The following is a 24,915-nucleotide window of genomic DNA, read 5'->3' as shown; positions in this document are numbered from 1 at the left end:
ATTGGTTGAACCATTTAAGCACATTAATCGATTTCAAATATGTACCAAGATTTGTATTGCGTTTTGTTATGCACTGGGCCAATTTTTAATGTTTTTTTTAATTTTTTCAATGTGTATATACGCACATACGCCTCTTATCTGGAGCTCTGAAGTTTATGTTACATAGGCCTCAGTCTGCTGTAATGACACTAAGTTTATGTTACATGTACCAAGGCTTCAGTCTGCTGTAATGACACTAAGTTTATGTTACCTAGGCTTAAGTCTGCTGTAATGACACTAAGTTTATGTTACCATTAGGCTTCAGTCTGATATAGTGACAGGTAAGTTTATTTTACCAAATCTACTGTCTGCTATAAAGACAGCTAGGTTTATGTTACCAAGGCTACTGCCTGCAATAGTGATATGTATGTTTATGCTACCAATACAACTGTTTGCTATAGTGACAGGTAAGTTTATGTTACCAATGCTACTGTCTGCTATAGTTACAGGTAAGTATATGTTACCAAGGCTTTAGTCTGCTTTAGTGAAAGGTAAGTTTATGTTACCAAGGCTACTGTCTGCTATAACGACAGGTCAGTTTATGTTGCCATGGTGGCAGTCTGATTTATTAACAAGTAAGTTTATGTTACCAAGGCTTCTGATAGTTGTAAATATGAACAGCTCAATACGAGCCTACAATGCATGTGTTCATATATGTTCCCTTTTTTCACATCCCAATTGATTCATCAACTTAATGACAATTTATTTAAGGTCTAACTGTGGATGTTTTTGTCCAATCTAGTCAGGCAGACATATAGGTGACAAAAGCATCCCAAAAGCAACCAAAAATACAAGTTATGAGTTAAAGTGATTAGGATAATGATTCAAGTTGCCAGATGATAATTATTAATGCTATAATAGTGATGGGGGGATTAAGCCAAAATTATTATTGTAGTGATTTTAATGAAATCAGTTTAGCAGAAAATTTAATCATATTGCAATTGTATAACTAATTAAAGAGAATAAGCATTTGTATTGGCCTGCATCTATGTATAATCAGCAGCAATAATCATTATTACGGAATCATGCAATTTAGTTTCTCAGATGTTTGTGACATTAAAGAAAGCAATTTGTTGGACAGACAACTTGTTTTGTGATTTAAATGTTGACAGACTACTGGTTTATTCAGTATTTGTTTGAAAATAACATCTTTACAAGCAGTAGTCCGCATGTGTGACATGTACTATTTTCAAGATAAAACCAGTTGTTTGAAGCAAGGAATATATCATTGTTGGAACCCATATGTACTCAGTAAAATCTCATATTCAAACATAAGGTTCCATGTCAAAGATCGCGTGGAAATTCAATTAATGAAAAGATTAGTTATTTAAAACGATGTATGCTGGCAGCAATGTCATTTATGCACGATAATACAATATAACCAGTATAAAACAGCACAAACCGATGCTGTGATATTACTGAAATACTTTTGAAAGTGGTGAAAAAAGCCAAACAAACATCATAATTTTATTATTTGAATGACAACTTGGTGGCAACTTGGTATTGAAAGTTGTCCTGATGTTTTCAGCCCAGAGGTTTGGTTCAATGTGACTGTGCTCAAGGCCCTACAGCTGATGGAGGTGCCACTTATCAAGTCCTGGATCCATCTCAATGTCATGGAGGGAATCACTAATGGTGAAAAGCTTAGCCTTTATTGATTTACCCTTTCCCGCTCAGTTTTGCTCATTTGACGCGTTTGTAGTCCGTTTGAAAATCAAATTAAATGTAATACCTTTCTCACTAGATTTAAGTTTTAAAGGCTTCATTTCATAACCTAAGATACTGATGAGCAGCAAACAGCTTATAAAACATTAACAGACTGAGAGTCACTTGCAGGCTGTTATGGTTTCATGCAGGTAACATATTGCCATTTTGTTTCTTTGCTGCTGAAAGGGAAAGGGTAAATCCAAGGCTCAATTGAAAGAATTATGAATATTTGAGTCGTGTTCTGAGACAACGGGGCTTAATGCGTGGGAGTTAAGTGTCGTCCCAGATTAGCCTGTTCAGTCCGCACAGGCTAATCAGGGACGACATTTTCCGCTTTTATGGTATTTTTAGTTTTAAGGAAGTCCCTCCTTACCGAAAATCAAGTTTATGCGGAAAGTGTCATACCTGATTAGCCTGTGAGGACTGCACAGGCTAATCTTGGACGACACTTTATGCACATGCATTAAACCCAGTTTTATCAGAACATGACTCATTTAATAAAATTATGTTATTATAATAATATTGTAAATTTGAATCAAGGATATTTTATATCCAAGAGGTATAAACCAGGGCCTCCAATTACAAAAATTCTTAGGGAAAACTTAGAGTCCATAGATTTAAAATATACCACTTATATCAATTCTGAGTTTAAAGGTGGGTCAGTATGGGTTAAAAACTAGGTCAAAAGTAGTACAAACTGATGATAAAGCTTGTGAACACTTAAGAGGTCTTTTTTATTACCCAATTCCTATGGAACTTTGTCAGAATATTTGTCAGGAATATACCTTGAAAGATTTGTCAGGAATATACCTTGAACGATTTTAGAACTTTTTTTTTGCTCAATCTCCATAAAACATGGTTAGAACATTTTTCCATAAGTTAACAACCTTTTATCAATATTTGATAATTCCTGATATTGTAGACTCCTTTAAGCTGCAAAGGGTCCTCTATGCACTCTTGTTATAATAACGTAACAGAGTCATGGATATACAGTTATATGCAACCTCATGCCAGTTACAAAATGTTCAAGTTCAAGTTTAGATCATATAAATTATGGATAAGCCAATGTCCCTTTTGACATTAAGTTCTAGTTGATTTGAATTCAAAAGTAAATTTGCATTCCTTCCATTTTAGCTCTTGTGGATCCAAGCAAGATTGACATTCTTTTCACCAAAGTGGGACCAGTCAGTTCCTTGCAGAATAGTTCCACTGTACAACAGGAACCAGGTAGAGTACACACCACTATACTGCCTTTTTTAGACATGATTATATTGGTGTTCACTGCCAGCCTTAAAAACTTTAACGCATTTTTATGTGCTATAAATCTTGCAATACACGACTGCTTTCAGCCTGAATTGTGACATTAATTATTTGTAAAGTACATTAAGAAAATGCATTTTACTTATTTCTTATACAGTCTTGGTAGTTTTTCAACAAAACATTTTTTTTAATTTAAGACAATAATTACAATATATTTGGCATACTTTCTAAAGAACTAAAATGATGGTAATATTACTAAAAATTGTTTCTGATAATAAATAAAAGATTTGCTTTTTTTTTTTACTTCAAAAATAAATTATTAAAAATGCAAAGCTTTTTGTTGTATTTTAATGTCAATGCCATACAAGTGAACACTGTGTGGATATCACCTCATGCTGTCACAGTTGATTCTTGGTATTGTTTTGTTATTTTTCCCTAGAGATGCATTCAGGGCTGTTTCTTTTTCAAATCTGGAGGAGTGATTGATAGTTATTTGCCCCGAGTTGAACACAACAGAAATGTTGCAAATGATGGAAAATGACGTCAGCTTGATTGTTTGTCATCTGTTTCTATGTTTGTATTTTTTTTTTGCAATATCTTATTTAGTCTCTCATAAGCTGCAGTAAAATAATAAGAGTTAATGTGTTCATGAGCTTGGAAATAAAGAATAAGCCTAAGATACCTCTGTTTGTTCTTCTATCATTCATGCAAAATGAAATTTATTATAAAAACAATGCACACAAAACATTTGCATTTTATTCAATGTGAAATAAAATTGTAACATTAATATATGTCATTATATTTATTTCGGATCCAAATTAAAAAAGACAGTTTCCCAATGAATGTCACATGCCTCATTTTGTCATGTCTTCCACAGTTGCCTCTTTCAAATCTTTATTGACAATTGAACATTTTATGCATACTAACAACGTTGTTTTTTAAGCATGAAAGAGATCCTAGATATTTAAGTATTACATGTAACTTTGTCCATTTAGCATCTCAATTATTTAATTATTCCAGTTTAATTGAATAGCTGATATAGATATTAACCACAGTTCTTAATTCAGTTGTGCCATGCGAAATTGGGTCTTATGCCATATGCATACAGAGAAAATCAGCTTTCACCTCAACACATGCATGTCTGAAGCTTCTCTGTCCTCTAATGAGATAACAAAACCTTGAACAACTTTATAGCAGACGGGGTAGCTCTTGACCAGATGTTGGGAGGCGCAGGCTGGTTTGGAGCTATGTTGGCCAAATGTGGCATAAGAACCATTGTGGCATGACATGGCCAAATTGTGTTCTATTACGGTGCACTATTACTATTATTTGATTAAATATTAACATTTGCCTAAGAACTGGTAATATCTGTATTATGAGCTATTGTAATGAGCTTTAAAGAATGGTTCTCATTTTTAATCCAAGACAAACAATCACAGTGTTCAACTTTTCTCAATCATTACACAAAAAAACATTCCTTTTTCTTTGTTTTAAGCTCACATGCAACACACACATAAAAATCAATAAAAAATTACATCAGTACACTCTGTGTTATCTTGAATCACTTTTGAACAAAAAAGAATTTTTTAGTGCTTATAATTTGTTTAAATTATATTATTACGAATACTTTGCTCTTTCAACTGTGTTATATTGTATTTACATTTTTATTCAAATGGCATTGCCTCACTGTATGAAGTAACTTCATGTGTTTATATTTATAATTGTATACTCATAATGAAGAACATGCCCAAAACCTTTTTTCTAGTAATTAAAATAATCATGGCATGTTTTAATGATTAAATATTTTGTATTATCCCCATGTAACCATTATATACCCATTTCTGTGTTGCCTATTTGCAGCTCAGGGCGTTCTGACGATCCAGATTACTGGGACACCTTCGGCAGATGCAGGTACCATACTGCTCACATGCACATGTATTATTATGCTGATATTTTGTAGACAATTTGGATAAGAATATTTCCTGTTTAGCTTGTTAAATAAAAAAAGGAGGAAATTTTGAGTATTTAGAGATGACCATTTACTTGTTTATTTAATTATTTTGTATTTAACAAAATTAGTGATCAAAGTTGAGCCATCATATCATTTCAAATACATAATCTACGGCCCTTGACCTTTTCTTAAAAAATACCCCAGCACCTGTATCCTCTACATGTATGTTTTAATTAACTAGGAATAACATTGTACAACTTGTGCGCTGAAGGACAGCTACAGATTTTTTCTATGGAAATCATAGCACAGTTGTCACCTTTGTTTATTATAAAGAAAAAAAAAACAACAAGCTAAAATAATCAGTTTAAATCTGTTAGAAAGTATCTAGAATAACTTTGAATAAAATTGTACAGACACATTGACTAAATAAGAACAACATTTAGAACAGCTATATATTTTCTATTGAAAATATTATCACATTTGTGTATTTTGACGAAAAACCAGTCTGTATTCAGTTGAAATCCATCAGATGAAATCCATCATATATTTATTAAGGGTTGTTTGGGAAACTATTGTGTGTGACAAAGACATGTCGCGCAGACACGACAGTTTTATGCATATCCAAATAGTCAATAATATATAAACCATTTCATTCAAAACTGGGTTTAATGTAATATGCATCTAGAACAGCCTGCTCATTTGTGCAGTCTGGTCAGGAGCTACCATGCCCGCTTCTGAGTGCAAGAAACCTGGACAGGATAGCCCCTGACCTGTCTGGTCTTGTGCGGCCCTGGCTCCATTTCATAAGACCCATTTTGGCATGATGTGGTTCATTTCTACCTAGATGAGGAGATTCACTACACGCGTCTACGTCTAGGGAAGTGCAAGCGGCAGACACTGGAGGTTCCAGCCACCCAGGGATGGGAGGATTGCTGCTCCTTCTTTGTGCACAGCCTGGTCAACGAGAAGGTACTGTAGAAAAAAGTGATGGGTGGAATGTGAATATTTATCCAAAACTGTAGGTGAAGAGATATTTTTCACATGTCCGTCCCTCCTTCAGTCCATCCTAATGTCTTTCAGTCTGGATAACTTTGTGTCTTGAGCCATAGCTCGGAACTGCTTGGGCCATTTTCATTGAAACTTGGTATGAGCATATATTGATAGTAGGATAATACAAGTGCTGTCATAATCCATTTGCAAATTACATAGTTTTAGTCCTTTTTGACTTGAAAATAGGCACACTTTTGTGTCTGGAGCCACATTTTGGAACTGCTAGGGCAGATTTAATGGAAACTTGTTTTTATTTATTATGCCCCCCTTCGAAGAAGAGGGGGTATATTGTTTTGCACATGTCGGTCGGTCCGTCCGTCCGTCCGTCGGTCGGTCCATCCACCAGATGGTTTCCGGATGATAACTCAATAACGCTTAGGCCTTGGATCATGAAACTTTATAGGTACATTGATCATGACTGGCAGATGACCCCTATTGATTTTCAGGTCACTAGGTCAAAGGTCAAGGTCACAGTGACTCGAAATAGTAAAATGGTTTCCGGATGATAACTCAAGAATGCTTAGGCCAAGGATCATGAAACTTCATAGGTACATTGATCATAACTGGCAGATGACCCCTATAGATTTTCAGGTCACTAGGTCAAAGGTCAAGATCACAGTGACTCGAAATAATAAAATGGTTTCTGGATGATAACTCAAGAAAGCTTACGCCTAGGATCATGAAACTTCATAGGTACATTGATAATGACTGGCAGATGACCCCTATTGATTTTCAGGTCACTAGGTCAAAGGTCAAGGTCACAGTGACTCGAAATAGTAAAATGGTTTCTGGATGATAACTCAAGAAAGCTTACGCCTAGGATCATGAAACTTCATAGGTACATTAATAATGACTGGCAGATGAACCCTATTGATTTTCAGGTCACTAGGTCAAAGGTCAAGGTCACAGTGACTCGAAATAGTAAAATGGTTTCTGGATGATAACTCAAGAATGCTTACACCTAGGTTCATGAAACTTCATAGGTACATTGATCATGACTGGCAGATGACCCCTATTGATTTTGAGGTCACTAGGTCAAAGGTCAAGGTCACAGTGACTCGAAATAGTAAAATGGTTTCCAGATGATAACTCAAGAATGCTTACGCCTAGGATCATGAAACTTCATAGGTACATTGATCATGACTGGCAGATGACCCCTATTAATTTTCAGGTCACTAGGTCAAAGGTCAAGGTCACAATGACTCAAAACAGTAAAATGGTTTCTGGATGATAACTCAAGAATAATTAGGCCTAGGATCATGAAACTTCATAGGTACATTGATCATGACTGGCAGATGACCCCTATTGATTTTCAGGTCACTAGGTCAAAGGTCAAGGTCACAGTGACAAAAAACGTATTCACACAGTGACAAAAAACTTATTCACACAATGGCTGCCACTACAACTGACAGCCCTTATGGGGGGCATGCATGTTTTACAAACAGCTCTTGTTTGAGTGTAGTGAAAGATTGAGAGGGGAGTAAGTGATCGAGAAATAAACAGCAGAATTGCTGCCTGAACCCTGCTCCTTTTTGAAGTGCTCAGTTTAGTTTATAATCTGAAACTCGTTCAACATGTTCAAAGCTATAAACATGAATTAGTAGACGAAATTTGAAGCAATGATAAAGACCAAAAAAGTTTGATTCAATAATACAAAAATATATTTCTTTGAAAATTCAATTAAAAACAATTTACGTAGTAATTTCCTGATTTTCTTCACACCTTCAGGCATTGTGAGACAGAATTCTTAGAAGACTGGAAATCTAATTTCATTAGTGTTTTGTTTCTTGACAAAGCTCTTCATTGTAGTTGTTGTAATATATGGTTGCTTTGTGTTTTAAACAATTGGAAAAATGTAATAACATTGTCAATTCATTGAGGTAAAAAAAGTTTGTTTTCTGTGCTGTATTTTTTAAAATAAAATAAAATTTCCTTTATTGAAGTTTTTTCTCAATGTTTGAAATATTTGTCATAGTTTTCTTGCAAGAAGTCATAGATAAAAAAATAATTTTAGGAATTAAAATATATTGATTTTCTTGAAAGTAAATATATTTTCATACATTTCATCTTACAACTACATATCTATTTATTTGGTATATTTTCATTAAACATTACAAACATTGATAAAAGTCATTGCATTAAATTATATGTTCATGAAAGAACTTAATCCACATAAAAACAATGTTGAATCAGATTTATTAGCGAATTTTTAATGATGTTGTTTTTCAGCTGAGCATCAAACACAAATGTAAGCGCCTTCTGACCACTGTGACCTTGGAACAGCATGATCTCAGCTTGTCATCATTTTCATTCAGCATTACAAAACAGTAAGTGATATGAACATAACAATTACAAAACAGTTAGTGATGTGAACATTTCAATTACAAAACAGTAAGTGATGTGAACATTACAATTACAAAACAGTAAGTGATGTGAAAATTAAGCATTACAAAACAGCAAGTTAATTTAAAACTCAGCATTACAAAACAGTAAGTGATGTGGACATTCAGCATTACAAAACAGTAGGTGATGTGAACATATGGCATTACAAAACAGTTATTGATTTTTAGCATGGCTGTTTTCGGAGAAAACCCGAGGTATTGTCATAGCCAGCTTGTCATGTCGTGTCCTGTCCGTTGTGTTGTCAGCGTCAAGCTAAAACCTTAACACTTTGTCAAGGCTTTGAACATTGGCTCTAAAATCAAAGTGCTTCCACCTACAACTTTGAAACTTCATATGTAGCTGCACCTTGATGAGTTCTACACACCGCACCCATATTTGGGTCACTAGGTCATAGGTCAAGGTCACTGCAACCTCTAATAAATCTGACAAGCTTATTTATTCAAAAATGCACTGGCAGCCAAGCGTTGACACCCATTCTACGGTGCTCTTGTAACATTTAGAATAACAAAACAGGAATTTGAACATTAAGGATTACAAAGCAGTTACAAATTTGAACATTAAGCATTACAAAACAGTAAGTGATGTGAACATTTAGCATTACAAAACCGTAAGTTATGTGGACATTGAGCATTACAGTACAGTAGGTGATGTGAACATTCAGCATTACAATACAGTAAGTGATACAAATATTCTGCATTACAAAGCAGCAAATGATTTAAACATTCAGCATAACAAAACAGTAAGTTATGTGAACATTCAAGATAACAAAACAAGAAGGTGATGTGGACATTCAGCATTAGAAAAAGGTATGTTATGTGAACATTCAATATTAAAAAACAGTAAGTGATGTGGACATTCAGAATTACCAAACAGTTACTGTAGGTGATGTGAACATTCAGTATTAATAAGCAGTAAGTGATGTTAGCATTCAGTATTACCAAACAGTAAGTGAAGGGAACATTCAGTATTACCAAACAGTAAGTGATGGGAACATTCAGTATTACCAAACAGTAAGTGATGGGAACATTCAGTATTACCAAACAGTAAGTGAAGGGAACATTCAGTATTACCAAACAGTAAGTGATGGGAACATTCAGTATTACCAAACAGTAAGTGATGGGAACATTCAGTATTACCAAACAGTCAGTGATGGGAACATTCAGTATTACCAAACAGTAAGTGAAGGGAACATTCAGTATTACCAAACAGTAAGTGATGGGAACATTCAGTATTACCAAACAGTAAGTGATGGGAACATTCAGTATTACCAAACAGTAAGTGATGGGAAAATTCAGTATTACCAAACAGTAAGTGATGGGAACATTCAGTATTACCAAACAGTAAGTGAAGGGAACATTCAGTATTACCAAACAGTTACTGTAGGTGATGTGAACATTCAGTATTAATAAGCAGTAAGTGATGTTAGCATTCAGTATTACCAAACAGTAAGTGAAGGGAACATTCAGTATTACTAAACAGTCAGTGATGGGAACATTCAGTATTACCAAAAAGTAAGTGATAGGAACATTCAGTATTACCAAACAGTAAGTGATGAGAACATTCAGTATTACCAAACAGTAAGTGATGGGAACATTCAGTATTACCAAACAGTAAGTGATGGGAACATTCAGTATTACCAAACAGTAAGTGATAAGAACATTCAGTATTACCAAACAGTAAGTGAAGTGAATATTTAGCATTGCTAAACAGTTAGTGCTGTAAACATTCAGCATTACAAAACAGAAAGTAATTTGAAAATGTGGCATTACATAACAGTTATTGATTTTAACATTAAGAATAACAAAACAGGAATTTGAACATTAAGCATTACAAAGCAGTTACAAATTTGAACATTAACCATTACAAGACAGTAAGAATTTGAACATTTAGCATAACAAAACAGTTACGAATTTTAACATTAAGCATTACAAAACAGTAACAAATATGAATATTAAGCATAACAAAACAAATACAAATGTAAACATTAAGCATTACAAAATAGTTATGAATTTTAACATTTTGCATTACAAAATAGGTACATATTTGAAAATTTAGCATTACAAAACAGTAAGTGATGTTCATTCAGCATAACAAAAAGTAAGTGATGTGAACATTCAGGCTTACAAAACAGTAATTAAGCGATGTGAAAATTGCAAAATAGTAATTGATGTGTAATAACAAAACATTATGCGATGAAAATTCAGCATTACAATACTATGAGAGCTTGCATTGTAACTTAATTTATGGACAGGTTGAAATTGCTGTTCAAACTTTGCTGCATAACTTGTAACAGATTTTCATCTTTCAGAACAATAAGTAATAAGAAATGCTCTGGCTACAGGGGAACTTGTAAGCAATCTTGGGATTTCAGGATTACGCATGAGATTACCAACAGTGATGGCAGCAAGTTGCAGTTGATGATGGACTACTCTCCCCTCCCGCCCGTCAACCTGGAGCAGGAGGAGATTGTCAACGTACTGCAGCGTATGTTAGCTCTCATGGCTACAATTTGTGTCGCGTTCTAAGAAAATTGGGCTTAATGCATGTGCGCAAAGTGTTGTCCCAGATTAGACTGTGCAGTCTGCACAGGCTAATCAGGGACAACTCTTTCCACCTAAATTTGATTTTTGCTAAGAGAGACTTCATTTATACGAAAAATGTCATAAAAGCGGAAAGTGTCGTGTCTGATTAGCCCGTGTGGACTGCACAGCCTAATTTGGGACGACACTTAACGCACATGCATTTTGCCCAGTTTTCTCAGAACATGACTCATTTAACAACATTTCTTAATTCTGTTTAAAGAATAACATGCATAAATCATGTATTTCATAGTTTTGTTTTACCATTTTAAAGTGCATGGTCTTGTGGAAAAGCATATTTACGTTGTTTATTTTGTATAAATTTCATCTTGTAATTGTTTAACGCTGCAAGTTTTTCCTACTTTATTGCTCTTTTAAAATAGTTATCTCAAGATAATCTTGATGAAATAAACTAAGAATATTTGAAAAATAAGAGTCAGAAGAACACAACTTTTGTTTAAAAAATGATGTATCTGTGCTATTCTTTTAAAAACCAGACTCAATTTATTTATGTAAATAATCATCCCAGATTAGCCTGTGCAGTCTGCAGTCAAGGATGGCACTTTCTGCTTAGAGTGGAGTTTTGTTTAGAAAACAGACTTTCTTGAAACAAATAATTCTATAAAATCCCAAAGTAATGTCCCTGGTTGGACTGTGAAGACTGCACATGTCAATCAGGGATGATACTTTATGCACAATCATTTAGCTCGGTTTTCCTAGATCCCAGCCCATACGTTTTCACTGTTAATGGATGGCTGGTTTTCCTAGATCCCAGCCCATACGTTTCAACTGTTAATGGATGGCTGGTCTGATGCAGGCACTCAAGAGTCAATCATTTGATGGACACATTGTTTTATATTACAACTGGTGTATTAAATTACTTGAAAAAAGTTGTTAAGTTTTCATATTTTCAGTATATAGGTAATAAATTTTACTGGGTATGTCTAACAGGTAACTTCCAGCTAACTATAATTAACGCCAGTAGATTGATCATCATCGTCATGTGGTAAACCCAGGAATTCAAATTGTGCATGCGTAGTGAATTGTATATATTATATATATAAAATGATCAATCTACTTGCGTTATTTATAGTGTGTATATCGTTATGTCACCTATTTTCGCAATGTACTTTCGATTTCACATAGCAACAAATTATTACCAAATATACTGAAAATATGAACTTTTTTCAAGTAATGTAATATACCAGTGGTGATATTTTAATCAATATAAACTACTAATTGTAAAATAATACAGTATTTTACAACTTTTCTTTTCTTTGTCGTCGTGGTTGACAGTCCCTTTAAGGGATTCAAATTAAACTTCATTTAAAGTCCATTAAGTGGGTGTCAATGTAGTGCCATTGTTTCTCTTGTCAAAACACAGCTTTAGCATGACAAGTGACTTGTTAAATACATACAACTGACCACAAGCAACTAAAGCGGGGGTAAAAAAGCCTTTTTAGTGAATTGAAACCAGAAGTATTGTAATTAAAGAAAGGGCTACCATTTGAATGAGTCAGTCTCTCGTATTACCAGACTTAATTATACTGCCCAGCTAAGCCGTGTTGTCGGTGATTGCTGTGTGGACTTCACAGGCTCATCTGGGACGATCCTTTATGCACATACATTAAGCCCGTCAGGCTCATCTGGGACAATACTTTACGCACATACTGGGACAATACTTTACGCTGCACATACATTAAGCCCGTTTCTTTCAGAGCCAGGCTCATATATTGGTGTGTTCTTGCAGGCTCTGGGGTGATGTATGTGTGTGTACACTGCGCAAACAATGTGGCAGCCTCGGACAAGACTGGCTCCTCAGACCCGTACTGTGTTGTATTCTGTGATAGGAGAAGGGTATGTTATGTGCTCAAATACTGTGTGCTCAGACCTGTACTGTGTTGTATTCTGTGATAGGAGAAGGATACGTAATGTGCTCACATACTGTGTGCTCAGACCCGTACTGTGTTGTATTCTGTGATAGGAGAAGGGTACGTAATGTGCTCAAATATTGTGTGCTCAGACCCGTACTGTGTTGTATTCTGTGATAGGAGAAATGTACGTAATGTGCTCAAATACTGTGTGCTCAGACCCGTACTGTGTTGTATTCTGCGATAGGAGAAGGGTATGTAATGTGCTCAAATACTGTGTGCTCAGACCCGTACTGTGTTGTATTCTGTGATAGGAGAAGGGTACGTAATGTGCTCAAATATTGTGTGCTCAGACCCGTACTGTGTTGTATTCTGTGATAGGAGAAGGGTATGTTATGTGCTCAAATACTGTGTGCTCAGACCCGTACTGTGTTGTTTTCTGTGATAGGAGAAATGAACGTAATGTGCTCAAATATTGTGTGCTCAGACCCGTACTGTGTTGTATTCTGTAAAAGGAGAAATGTACGTAATGTGCTCAAATACTGTGTGCTCAGACCCGTACTGTGTTGTATTCTGCGATAGGAGAAGGGTATGTAATGTGCTCAAATACTGTGTGCTCAGACCCGTACTGTGTTGTATTCTGTGATAGGAGAAGGGTACGTAATGTGCTCAAATATTGTGTGCTCAGACCCGTACTGTGTTGTATTCTGTGATAGGAGAAGGGTATGTAATGTGCTCAAATATTGTGTGCTCAGACCCGTACTGTGTTGTATTCTGTGATAGGAGAAATGAACGTAATGTGCTCAAATATTGTGTGCTCAGACCCGTACTGTGTTGTATTCTGCGATAGGAGAAATGAACGTAATGTGCTCAAATACTGTGTGCTCAGACCCGTACTTTGTTGTATTCTGCGATAGGAGAAATGAACGTGATGTGCTCAAATATTGTGTGCTCAGACCCGTACTGTGTTGTATTCTGCGATAGGAGAAGGATACGTAATGTGCTCAAATACTGTGTGCTCAGACCTGTACTGTGTTGTATTCTGCGATAGGAGAAGGGTATGTAATGTGCTCAAATATTGTGTGCTTAGACCCGTACTGTGTTGTATTCTGTGATAGGAGAAGGGTATGTTATGTGCTCAAATACTGTGTGCTCAGACCCGTACTGTGTTGTATTCTGTGATAGGAGAAATGTACGTAATGTGCTCAAATACTGTGTGCTCAGACCCGTACTGTGTTGTATTCTGTGATAGGAGAAGGATACGTAATGTGCTCAAATACTGTGTGCTCAGACCCGTACTGTGTTGTATTCTGCGATAGGAGAAGGGTATGTAATGTGCTCAAATATTGTGTGCTCAGACCCGTACTGTGTTGTATTCTGTGATAGGAGAAGGGTATGTTATGTGCTCAAATACTGTGTGCTCAGACCCGTACTGTGTTGTATTCTGTTATAGGAGAAAGGTTTGTGATGTGCTCGAATACTGTGTGATAGGCTATGTTGTATACAATAAGAATTTAACTATATCCATTTGGAGGGGTAATGGAAGCATTTGAACAGTTTTAAAAACTATCGAATGAAGCTTCTATGTTATTTGTTGAATCAAGAGAGGTTTTGATTCTTTTGCAGAATTTAAAACTATTTTTTTACTCTTAAAGAATAAGAAAAAAATAGAATTTGAATTATACATGTTCCAATTGCTTATAGTCATTACTTTTTTTACCCTGGATGTTAACCCTAATATGATTCATATATTGTATGACTTAAATGTACATTTTATATTGAAAAAATGAGATTCTAATGGAATCTTTTTTATTGTCTACTCTAGTAATTTCTAGTTAGTGCTACACATCAACTTTCATGATTTTATATGTAATATGATATTATTAAACTGAACACCTTGTATAACTTCAGGTATTGACAACTCCTTACCTTGCTCAAACACTAAACCCCCGCTGGGAGTCACATGCAGAATTCTTTGTCAAGGATTTCTCACAGGTAAAAGCTTTGTACTGTAGGTATTGGATAAAAAACATTCAACCTTTTGATTGCTTTTTGATTGATTTTCTTTTTCTTAAATCATATTGATTTAGACTCTTGGCATAATTCTAAGAACCAAAGTTCCCTGACCTTTAGTTTTTAGGTTGTGTGCATTACTACACTATCCTTGAATAACAATTACTATACCAGCATCCTCTTAATATAACTATATCTACTATAGCTATTCATTTGATTTTTCACACATGTAATGCAAGGTAATTGTGTAAGGTGACTGAATTGCAATTCAGCACAATTATGCTCGTTTTTTAGTTCACCTTGGCACAATTACTCAAGTGGAGCTATTGTGATCACTTCATCATTGTTGTGCAGTGTCCAGTGCGCTGTGTGCGTTGTCAACTTTTATCACAATTGTCTTCCAATCTTGATGAAACTTGATCAGACTGTTTATCTGGGACATTATCTAGAACCGTTTTGAATCTGAGTCATGTGCGTCCAAAAACTAGGTCATCAGGTCATATTTTAGAAAAAAACTTGTTGTCACTTTAAAGACCACATTTAGAAATCAATCTTTTTCAAACTTGTTTAAAATGTTTATATTTACTTAATCAATGTCAATTAAAAATCCGTGACATGTGCATCCAAATCTAAATCACCAGGTCAAATTACAGAAAATTTATGTTTCCACTCTAAAGGACATATTACCGGGTAAGTCTCAATTGTGATGAAACTTGGTCCAAATGTTTATTTGGAGATTTTCTGGGCAAAGTTCCAATCTGTTTGATGTGTGTCCAAAAATAATGTCACCAGGTTAAATCTTAAAACAATCTTGTTAACACTCTAGTGGCCAAATTGTTCATCTAATATTGATGAAACTTGATCAGAAAGTTAAGCTGAACAATAGCTAGGCCATGCTTGAATCTATGACTTGTCTTTCCAAAAACTAGGTCACCTGGTCAATAAGTAGAAAAACCTTATTACTACTCTAGAGGCTACGTCATAATGTCTTAAAATAAATAAATTATGAACACTCTTTAGTTATGACTGAATCCTTATGAAACTTGGCCAGAATGTTCATCTTGATTATCTTGGCTTGGTTTGAATGTGGATGATTTGTGTCCAAAAACTAGGTGAAATATAAGGAAAAAACACTCTAGAAACAAAGTATGAATAATTACTATCTTGAAAAAAATATTTTCAGAAAGTTTGTATGGCTCTAATTGCTCTTATTACTCTTGTCATATTTTAGGCAGAGTTTGAATATGGGTCATGTGCATCTAAAAAAGGTCAAACTTAGAAAACCTTGTTGCTACTTTCAGGTCACATTTATGACTTAATCTTGATTAAACTTTATTAAAATGTTCATTTTGACAATAGCTAGGCTGTACGGGTATTTGAATTTGGTCACTTGCATAAAAAATTGATCACCAGGTCATATCTTAATTTTGATAACACGCTAGAAGTAACATTTACAACTTAATAATAACAATATGAAGAAAAAGTTAGAAGTTAGGTCAGATCCAGCTGAAACTAAGTCACGAGGTCAGATCTTAAAAAAAACACCTTGTTGCCACTGGTGTCTGTATACTCAAGTAAGCTTGTAAAGGCCATAATGGCCCTTTTGTTTAAATAAGGAAATAAGAACTATAATCAAGCTTGCTGTCTTGGGTAGCATTTGTTGTATTAAAGCCTTCATCATGATCAATTTTCTTAGTGTACAGATGAAAATATCACAATGGTTTCTGTGGTTTACTCTTTGTTAGAGTCAATAATTTCTTCTTGTAATATACCAAAATAAATGATAGAAGTAGATTAAACCCTCCAGGGCAAAATTCGGTATTGATGAAATGCTAGTATTTCTTTCAAGTAATTTGTTCTAATTTGCAATATTTATTTTCTCATTTTGTTGATTTTACAATTTTTTGCAAGCTTCCCTTTATTGTTTTGCTGGAAATTCCCCTAATACAGATTGAATGAAGTTTTTCTATGTGAAATTTTCTTTGATGATTTCTTTATGATTAAAAAGACTTGTACTATTAAATAGTACAATAGGCGACATGATAATTAGTGTACAGTGATTAAAAAATCTATGGACGTCTGCCGTATATGGCTAAAAGCTGGAAAAAAACCAGATCGCCCTTACTTACTTCATGGTTGCTCTTAGTTTAATGTTTTTAGCTCACCTGAGCACAATTTGCTCATCATGAGCTTTTTTGATCCCTTTTTGTCTATTATCTGACTTCCGTTGGGCTTCGTGGGTCGTCAACATTTTCCTTGTTAACACTCTTTAGGCCACATTTATCGTCTGATCTTCATGAAACTTGGTCAGAAAATTTGTCCCAATGTTATCTTGGACTAGTTCAAAAATGGTTCAGGTTGGATGAAAAACATGGCCACCAAGGGGCATGGCATTTTTTCTTATATGGCTTTAGTTTAACCTTGTTAATACTCTAGAAGTCACATTTATCGTCCAACCTTTATGAAACTTGGTCAGAACATTTTTTCTTATGATAAATTGGATGAGTTTGTAAATGGTTCCGAACTGTTGAAAGACATAGCTGCCAGGGGGAGGGGTATTTTTTCTTTTATGGCTATAGTAAAACCTTATAAGCACTCAAGAAGTCACATTACATGTTTAGTTCAATTTTCATGAAATTTGGTAAGAATATTTGTTTTGTTGATATCTTGGATGCGTTTGAAAATGGTTCCGGTCTGTTAAAAAAGAATGGCCACCAGTTGGTTGGCGTTTTTCCTTATATGGCTATAGTTAAACCTTGTTAACTTTCTAGTATTTGCTTTTACCCATACTTTAGCATATTTGATCTCCAAATAAATTATGATGATGCAGCTTTTATAAAATTTTGCAGAATAAATAATGGTTTTAATTAAAAAACTACCACAGTATGTACACAGATTGACTGGTTATTGTTATGATCATTATGTCACCTTTTTATTTATAATTAAACAGTGTTAATTTATCATTATATGGGTAACAGTCAAGTCTCTTTGACAAAATCAAAGCGCTGACTTATCTCAAAATGGGGTCCCCTGATTTATGGATTATTAGCCCTTGCTGAAGGGGAAGGGATATAGAATTGCTGTTGTCCATCCGTCAGTCAGTCACAAGACATTTTCGGGCTATATCTCAAAAACTATATAAGATATCAACATGAAACTTCATAGGTGTATGAGGAGAAGTACCATGCACAAGGACCATAACCTTACACTTTCTGTAGTAGAGTTTTTGTCCTTAGTTTGTTTTTTGTGTATGATGTAACTTTTCAGGGCTCTATCTCAGATACCATGCAATACTACAACATGAAACTTGTAAATATATTAATGATGAGAAGTGCCATGCTTAAAAAACATAAACATTCATTTTCTTAAATAAAAGTTATTGCCCTTTGTTGTTTTTGTATGATGTAACTTTTCAAGGCTATTTCTCAGATATGCTACAAGATTTCAAAATGAAACTTCATGGGTGTATAGTAGTTGCAATAATTCAACTATCAGCTTTATAACCCAATGGGTTGCTGATAGTTGCAATGCGCTCTGTCTTGGCCATGGGTGCAAAAAGTTATCAACAATGCAAGGGTTAAGGAACACTGAAACTGCAAGAACTTATACAAGTTTACCTATCTAAACCACAAACTCATCCAAATGGTACCATTAAAGCAAGAAATAATTGATTTTATTGACTTAGATTTTGTTTTGTACGCTGTATCCGCCATATTGGAAAATTGACCCAATATTGGTTAGGTCGCAGTACACCACTATTTTGCACGTCAGGTTATGTGCTCCAGCCTATAAAGTCGATAACGATGTGGTTTTCGATACAGAATACACTGTTTCAAATTTAAACATAAACATGTCAGCGAGAAAAGTGTGTTGAAAATCGTCGTGTTTTTATAGGGTGCATGCAAAGGATGACATCCGTAGGTTGCCATTCAGGTAAATTTAACATGTTTATGAAGTTTGTTCATTATTTTCCTCAATTTGTCTCGAACGACGTCTGTTTAGTGAAGCCCACGGATTCGCTGCGCTGAACTGCACCCATGTTTATGAAGGGGTGCATATGGACTGCCAGAGCCGCCATAGCAAAAATTATCAAAGGCTCTGAGAGTCCGTTTATATGGACTAGGGTTTATAGATATCAATTAGGAGATTTGCAATTCATAAAAACAATTACCCTACTTTTAATTATTTTTTAAGACTATACCATACCTCAAGGGATTTGCACCCATCCATAAACACAATTTATTTAGCAGGGGATATCAACTCAACAAATTTGGTTGTTTTGATATTGTATTTACTGGAAGCAAATTTCAAGATTTGCCAGTTGTAGAATTTTACAAACCTTGTTGTAGAAAAAAACCTTTTTACTCAATATAAATGCTTTATGTGCCCTACCGTTTTCACCGGAGGGGACTTTTGGTTTTCGCTCTGTGAGTCTGTCTGTCTGTCACACTTTTCTGGATCCTGCGATAACTTTAAAAGTTCTTTTTTCATGAAAATTGAAACATAGATAGATGGCAATATGGACATTATGCACGTCATTTCATTTTGTTCCTACGTCAAAAAGCCTGGTTGCTATGGCAACAAATAGAATAGAAATACTGCTGAAAATGGTGGTTTTCAGGATCCTGCGATAACTTTACAAGTTTAAAACTTGAAACATGGATAGATGGCAATATGGACATTATGCACGTCATTTCATTTTGTTCCTATGTCAAAAATTCTGGTTGCTATGGAAAAAAATATATTTTTAAAAAATCTGACCATGGTGGAATTTCTGACAATGGTGGAGCCAGTAGGGGACATATATTGCTTGGCAATAGTTGGTAGTGTGCTATAGTGATGTTGTATTTTTGATAAATCATTGCAAGAAACTTTCTGTATTTTGTTAATAATGTGATCATGTTGAATTATTTTCAATAAAATTCTGTACACAATAATAAGCCAATTAATGGCATTGTTTGAGATACCCTCAGATACATTTCAATCTGAGATTTACAACAAAAATGTCCCATGTTTAAATACCAATTAAACAAATAAACAACCATTAAACTCTTTATGTTTGAATTCATCTTAGAGAGAATTAAACAAAAATCTTCATATACAGCCTTATGTTTCCAGTGTAACCTGTCGTTCTATGTATTTGACTGGGATGGTACCAACTCGATGGATGATGACTTTCTGGGGTCCGCACACCATGCCATGTCTGAGGTAAACTTGTAGTTGAAAATTATCTTGAAATATTGTTTTCTCGGTCATAAGTTAATCATAGATTTTCCATTTTTGTTTTTGGACTTAAAGAAATGGCAAGCTTCTTTACTTCCCCTGTTTGCTGCAACAAAGATTTTTGGACAAGCTGTTTCTCAACACTCACTTAAAACTCAACATATGCATTTCCCATATTAAAATGACCACATATTTAAGATTTGGTAACTTTTGTTTGATATATGTTACAAATAAGGGGTAATTTTTAACCAGATTTGCTAAAAATACTCTACAAACAGATTTAAGTTTTTCCGTTTCTAAGGTATTGCTGTACTTTCATTGAAACTTCAAACATTGATTCCCCATTTTTAAATGACCACATAAGCCAAGTTGTGGAAAAAAACATTGAGTTGTAAACAGAACTATGAAGCTCTAAATTGGATCCAAATATAGTTAAAACTAATTTTGAACAAATGATGCTAGCTGGTGAAAGCTTGTTAAGTGCAAAACCTGTTTCTTAAGCTTTAAGATCAAGGTTGCACTAAGCAAATCACATCGATATCTAAGAGTGTTGATGGAATAATATTGCAGATATTAAATATTATTGAAATTGAGCATGGACAGGGCTTTTTCACCTCTTAAACCTGAAAGATACTCACAGTCTGTTCAGGTTTTTTGCTGTTTGCTTCTCGTCAGTGCCTCAGGGTTGGAAATGAAGCCTTTGAAACTTGAATTAGTAAGAAAGTTCTTATCTTAAATTGGATTTTTTAAGGGACTACAATAATGTAAAAGTATGCATCTGAGTGGTAAAGGTTAAATGTGACATTTTTTTCATGTTGCAGAAGGAGCCATATGTATTGAAGCGTGCACTAGTCCTTGGCTGCAACAAACAAGGGATGGGCCATATGGCAGATGAATCTCTTGGACAGGTTGTTGTCTCCATCACGTTCAGGCCTGTATCCTCTGTGGAAAAATCAGGTACAAACTTTAAGAGTTCCAATGAGGAAAAGAACAGCTTGATAATCAGTTCAAATGTGATATTACACTTTGTGCTCATGGAGCATTTACTAGTTTGTATCAAGGAGTTGAGTTTACCAAGTACTGGTGAATGATAAGGAATGGTTGCATAATCCACTTAGTTGAGTAAAAATGAGTAAAAAAAAAACAAATATGCTCTGTACTATGATTTGCAGCTGGACAAAAATTATTAAAGAAATAAACTGTTATCAAAAAGAAAACAACACAACAGTTATCAACTCCAAATTATTTTTATATCAAAGTTACAGATCTTTAAACCGCAAATAAATGCATGTCAGTTGGATAGAAATATATTCCTTGTTACTGCTTTTTTATGTTTGTATATACGAATGTTGTCTATCATCCATGTTATCAAGATGTCCAGACTGAAGTAAGTAAACCTTGAATGTTTCCCATAGATTCCAAGCAATAACTACTTGTCTGTTTTATTAACATTTACTTCAGTAGAAACTTCCCTGTATCTTGCCAATAGACTTCCAATGCCGTCGGCGCTTTGATTAATAAATGCTAACTAGAATAGTAAACCAGATGTTTTGCAAAGTTTTCCTGTCCATGCTGGCTAGATTATCGTAAAAAAAAGTTTTCTAAATGTCCGATCAATCACTTCTTTCATAAGTAAGCCAAATGTTTTCTGAAGTTTCCAATCAATCACTTCTTCAATCAGTATGCCAAATGTTTTCTAAAGATTTCAATTTATCACTGCTTCCATTCCAAATGTTTTCCATTGTTTTCAGTGCGTATCTACTGTTAAATCAAAACTATGTTTTTTCATAGTTTTCAAACAGTGACTGCTAAAATAGCTAAACTTGATGTTTTACAAAGTTCCCGATCAATGGATAGATACTTAAACCTTTCTCATATATAAAGTATATTTTCCTGAATACAGAACGGTACCGCCTCTCCAGTACTGACTCAGCAAACAACAATGAGTTCCTGTACGTGGAAGACATGGTTTCCCCTTGCACAATGGTAATATTGTTTGATATTTGTTGAATTTGTTGTAACATTTTGAAATATAACCGTATGCTTGCGCTTATAAGACGCATTTTTAAGACTCAAAGTAATAAGTTTTAGTGGGGGTCTCGCCTTATAAGCGAGATACTGGTGAAAATGAAAGAATTTTCTCAAAAAATCAAGTTTACTGGTCTTACGCTGGCCAAATTGGACACATGTCAGTTGTTTTGAATCATCGCGGCAGCCATTTGCATTTTCTCTAAAGTCGGTGATTCGCCAATTCATGCATTTGAACCGAATCATATCGATACCTGTTTACATACCGCTTTTCTAATGTTCACATTTATCCAATAATCCAATATAATTACAACATCACTTACCAAAAAATAATCTTACACATGTATGACGATACATATGTTGAAGAAATTCATAAACACAGCCATATGCCTACGCCATTTTTCAGATGTGTAAAGAGTACAGTGCATAATGGGAAAATTTAAAGCAAATATAAATTAAGATTGAATGCAATACGTTTATGTACAAAAAAATGTTTTATTGTGTCATATGCAGGTCATGTAAAAAACGTGCTTCCTGGGGACTTTCTGATAACGGGTAAAAATGAAAGTGAATATCTGTTAACAGTTACACTACGTAGGGGTTAGCATGTAAATAAATCGTCATATATATCATTTATTTTTCTTACACATACTGCTCTGATAGGGAATACATGTAATAAACATTGACCCGTGAGTTTTTCACATCTTTATTGACATTACACAGCAGATTAACACCAATTAGCTGTCGAAGGTTGTTTAACCTCTTAGCGATTAAAATCGGTTAAACAGACGGATATAGCAAAGAAACTGTGATCGTCGCCATCTTTGTACCGAATTGCCAAATTTCTGATTTCCAGTTTGCGAAGTCATTTTTTTATAGCATAATTCTACTTTTCGGTAGTCAACAACAATGCGTGAAAGGACGGAGTAGTGTAGCTCATACGCCCATTGTATACAACAACAACAAACTTTTCGATCTTTTTTTCTGATTTCGAAATTACTTTCGGCAAAATTTGACCGCCTCTTATACGCAGGTCAGTCTTAAATCCACTTATTATAAAGTCCGAAGTCGGGGTGCGTTTTATAAGCGAGGGTGTCTTATAAGCGAAAGTATACGGTAATGCTAGAAAAGTTTGTTTACATTGTGGAAAATTAAGGTTTGTGAGTGCATTTTAACAAAGTGGTTTTGCTTTTTATTCTGTGATATTTTATTTGGATTTTTCATGTTGAGAAGTGTGTTAATTAGGTGGTAGCTTTAATTGGCTATTTCAATAGCACAGCAAAGCAATGTGTACGGACAATACAATTAATACTAATAATATATTAAAATTATTGGTATTATACATCATATTATATGTATTATACAACCTGACCTAGTTCGGCATTACATTTGGGACATGACTGAATAAGGTTAAGGTCACTTACTTAAAATAGAACAACAGTTTCTGCTCAATGACTTAAGTTTTGATGTAGATTTTGAGCTGAAATTCTGCGTGCTGGAAGGAAGCGTGCATAACTTTTATTTGCACAATTATTAAAATCATATAGAATAAAAAAGTCAATCAGTGAAAGCCTGATTTGGGGCATTGCTAGTTCCTCTTTACGTGCATTTCAACATATTTAACTTTGGTCATATTGATGTTTTGTCTATGTACAGTGTAGTATTTTTAAATACCTCTGTTGGTAGATGTTCAATACTATTATTTGTAAAAAATTATTTCCACTTGTTTACCTTTATTTTGAACCATAAAGGATCCAGTTGGAAAGTTCAAGGTAGATATGAAGAAATATCCATGAAAACATTATACTAACATAATTTGTAAACAAACTAAAATATTACAGACTTATATTTAATTTAAAAATGAGTGTATTTATGCCCAGTTAGGAAATGCATTATATTTTTTGTTGTTTTTTAGTAAATATGCTATAGGTTTTAGGGATCTCAAGAGAATTTTGCCATAGCCCTTGCATGTACTGTTTGTTATTAACATAGATTCTTAATTTACAGTGATAGAATTCTAGTCCCCTCTATATGGCATGCATGTGTATTTTGATATGAGCCATGCTCTGTGAAAAGGGGGTTTAATGCATGTGCGTAAAGTGTCGTCCCTGATTAGCCTGTGCAATCCACACAGGCTAATCAGGGATGGCACTTTCCGCCTTAACTTGATTTTTGCTAAGAAGAGACTTTTTTTAACAAAAAATATCATTAAAGCGGAAAGTGTCGGCCCAGATTAACCTATGCGGACTGCACAGGCATATCTGGGACAACACTGTGTGGACTGCACAGGCATATCTGGGACAACACTGTGTGGACTGCACAGGCATATCTGGGACAACACTGGGACTGCACAGGCATATCTGGGACAACACTGTGTGGACTGCACAGGCATATCTGGGACAACACTGTGTGGACTGCACAGGCATATCTGGGACAACACTGTGTGGACTGCACAGGCATATCTGGGACAACACTGTGTGGACTGCACAGGCATATCTGGGACAACACTGTGTGGACTGCACAGGCATATCTGGGACAACACTGTGTGGACTGCACAGGCATATCTGGGACAACACTGTGTGGACTGCACAGGCATATCTGGGACAACACTGTGTGGACTGCACAGGCATATCTGGGACAACACTGTGTGGACTGCACAGGCATATCTGGGACAACACTGGGACTGCACAGACATATCTGGGACAACACTTTACGCACATGCATTGAACCCCCCTTTCACAGAGCACGGCTCAAATCTAATTTGTATGCCTTTACAGGCTAAATGTCATAT

The 24,915-nt window shown here is 34.9% G+C and overlaps 1 protein-coding gene across 5 annotated transcripts in view; it reads left to right on the top strand.

Moving 5' to 3' along the window:
• LOC127872759 (uncharacterized) overlaps window positions 1-24,915 on the top strand; it is a 116,956-nt gene that overhangs the window by 36,592 nt on the left and 55,449 nt on the right. For all 5 annotated transcript variants that reach the window (XM_052416140.1, XM_052416141.1, XM_052416139.1 and 2 more), the window contains exons 5-15: window positions 1,568-1,674; window positions 2,881-2,973; window positions 4,867-4,917; window positions 5,802-5,926; window positions 8,237-8,334; window positions 10,782-10,894; window positions 12,740-12,846; window positions 14,772-14,855; window positions 19,992-20,081; window positions 20,918-21,053; window positions 22,000-22,082. In XM_052416140.1, the coding sequence (XP_052272100.1) occupies window positions 1,568-1,674; window positions 2,881-2,973; window positions 4,867-4,917; window positions 5,802-5,926; window positions 8,237-8,334; window positions 10,782-10,894; window positions 12,740-12,846; window positions 14,772-14,855; window positions 19,992-20,081; window positions 20,918-21,053; window positions 22,000-22,082 (1,087 nt within the window). The remainder of the gene's footprint in view (window positions 1-1,567; window positions 1,675-2,880; window positions 2,974-4,866; window positions 4,918-5,801; window positions 5,927-8,236; window positions 8,335-10,781; window positions 10,895-12,739; window positions 12,847-14,771; window positions 14,856-19,991; window positions 20,082-20,917; window positions 21,054-21,999; window positions 22,083-24,915) is intronic.

Source organism: Dreissena polymorpha, chromosome 3 (assembly GCF_020536995.1).
Source record: "Dreissena polymorpha isolate Duluth1 chromosome 3, UMN_Dpol_1.0, whole genome shotgun sequence".
In the NCBI taxonomy this organism is placed as follows: Eukaryota; Metazoa; Mollusca; class Bivalvia; order Myida; family Dreissenidae; genus Dreissena; species Dreissena polymorpha.
This window is presented reverse-complemented; position numbering and strand designations above follow the sequence as displayed.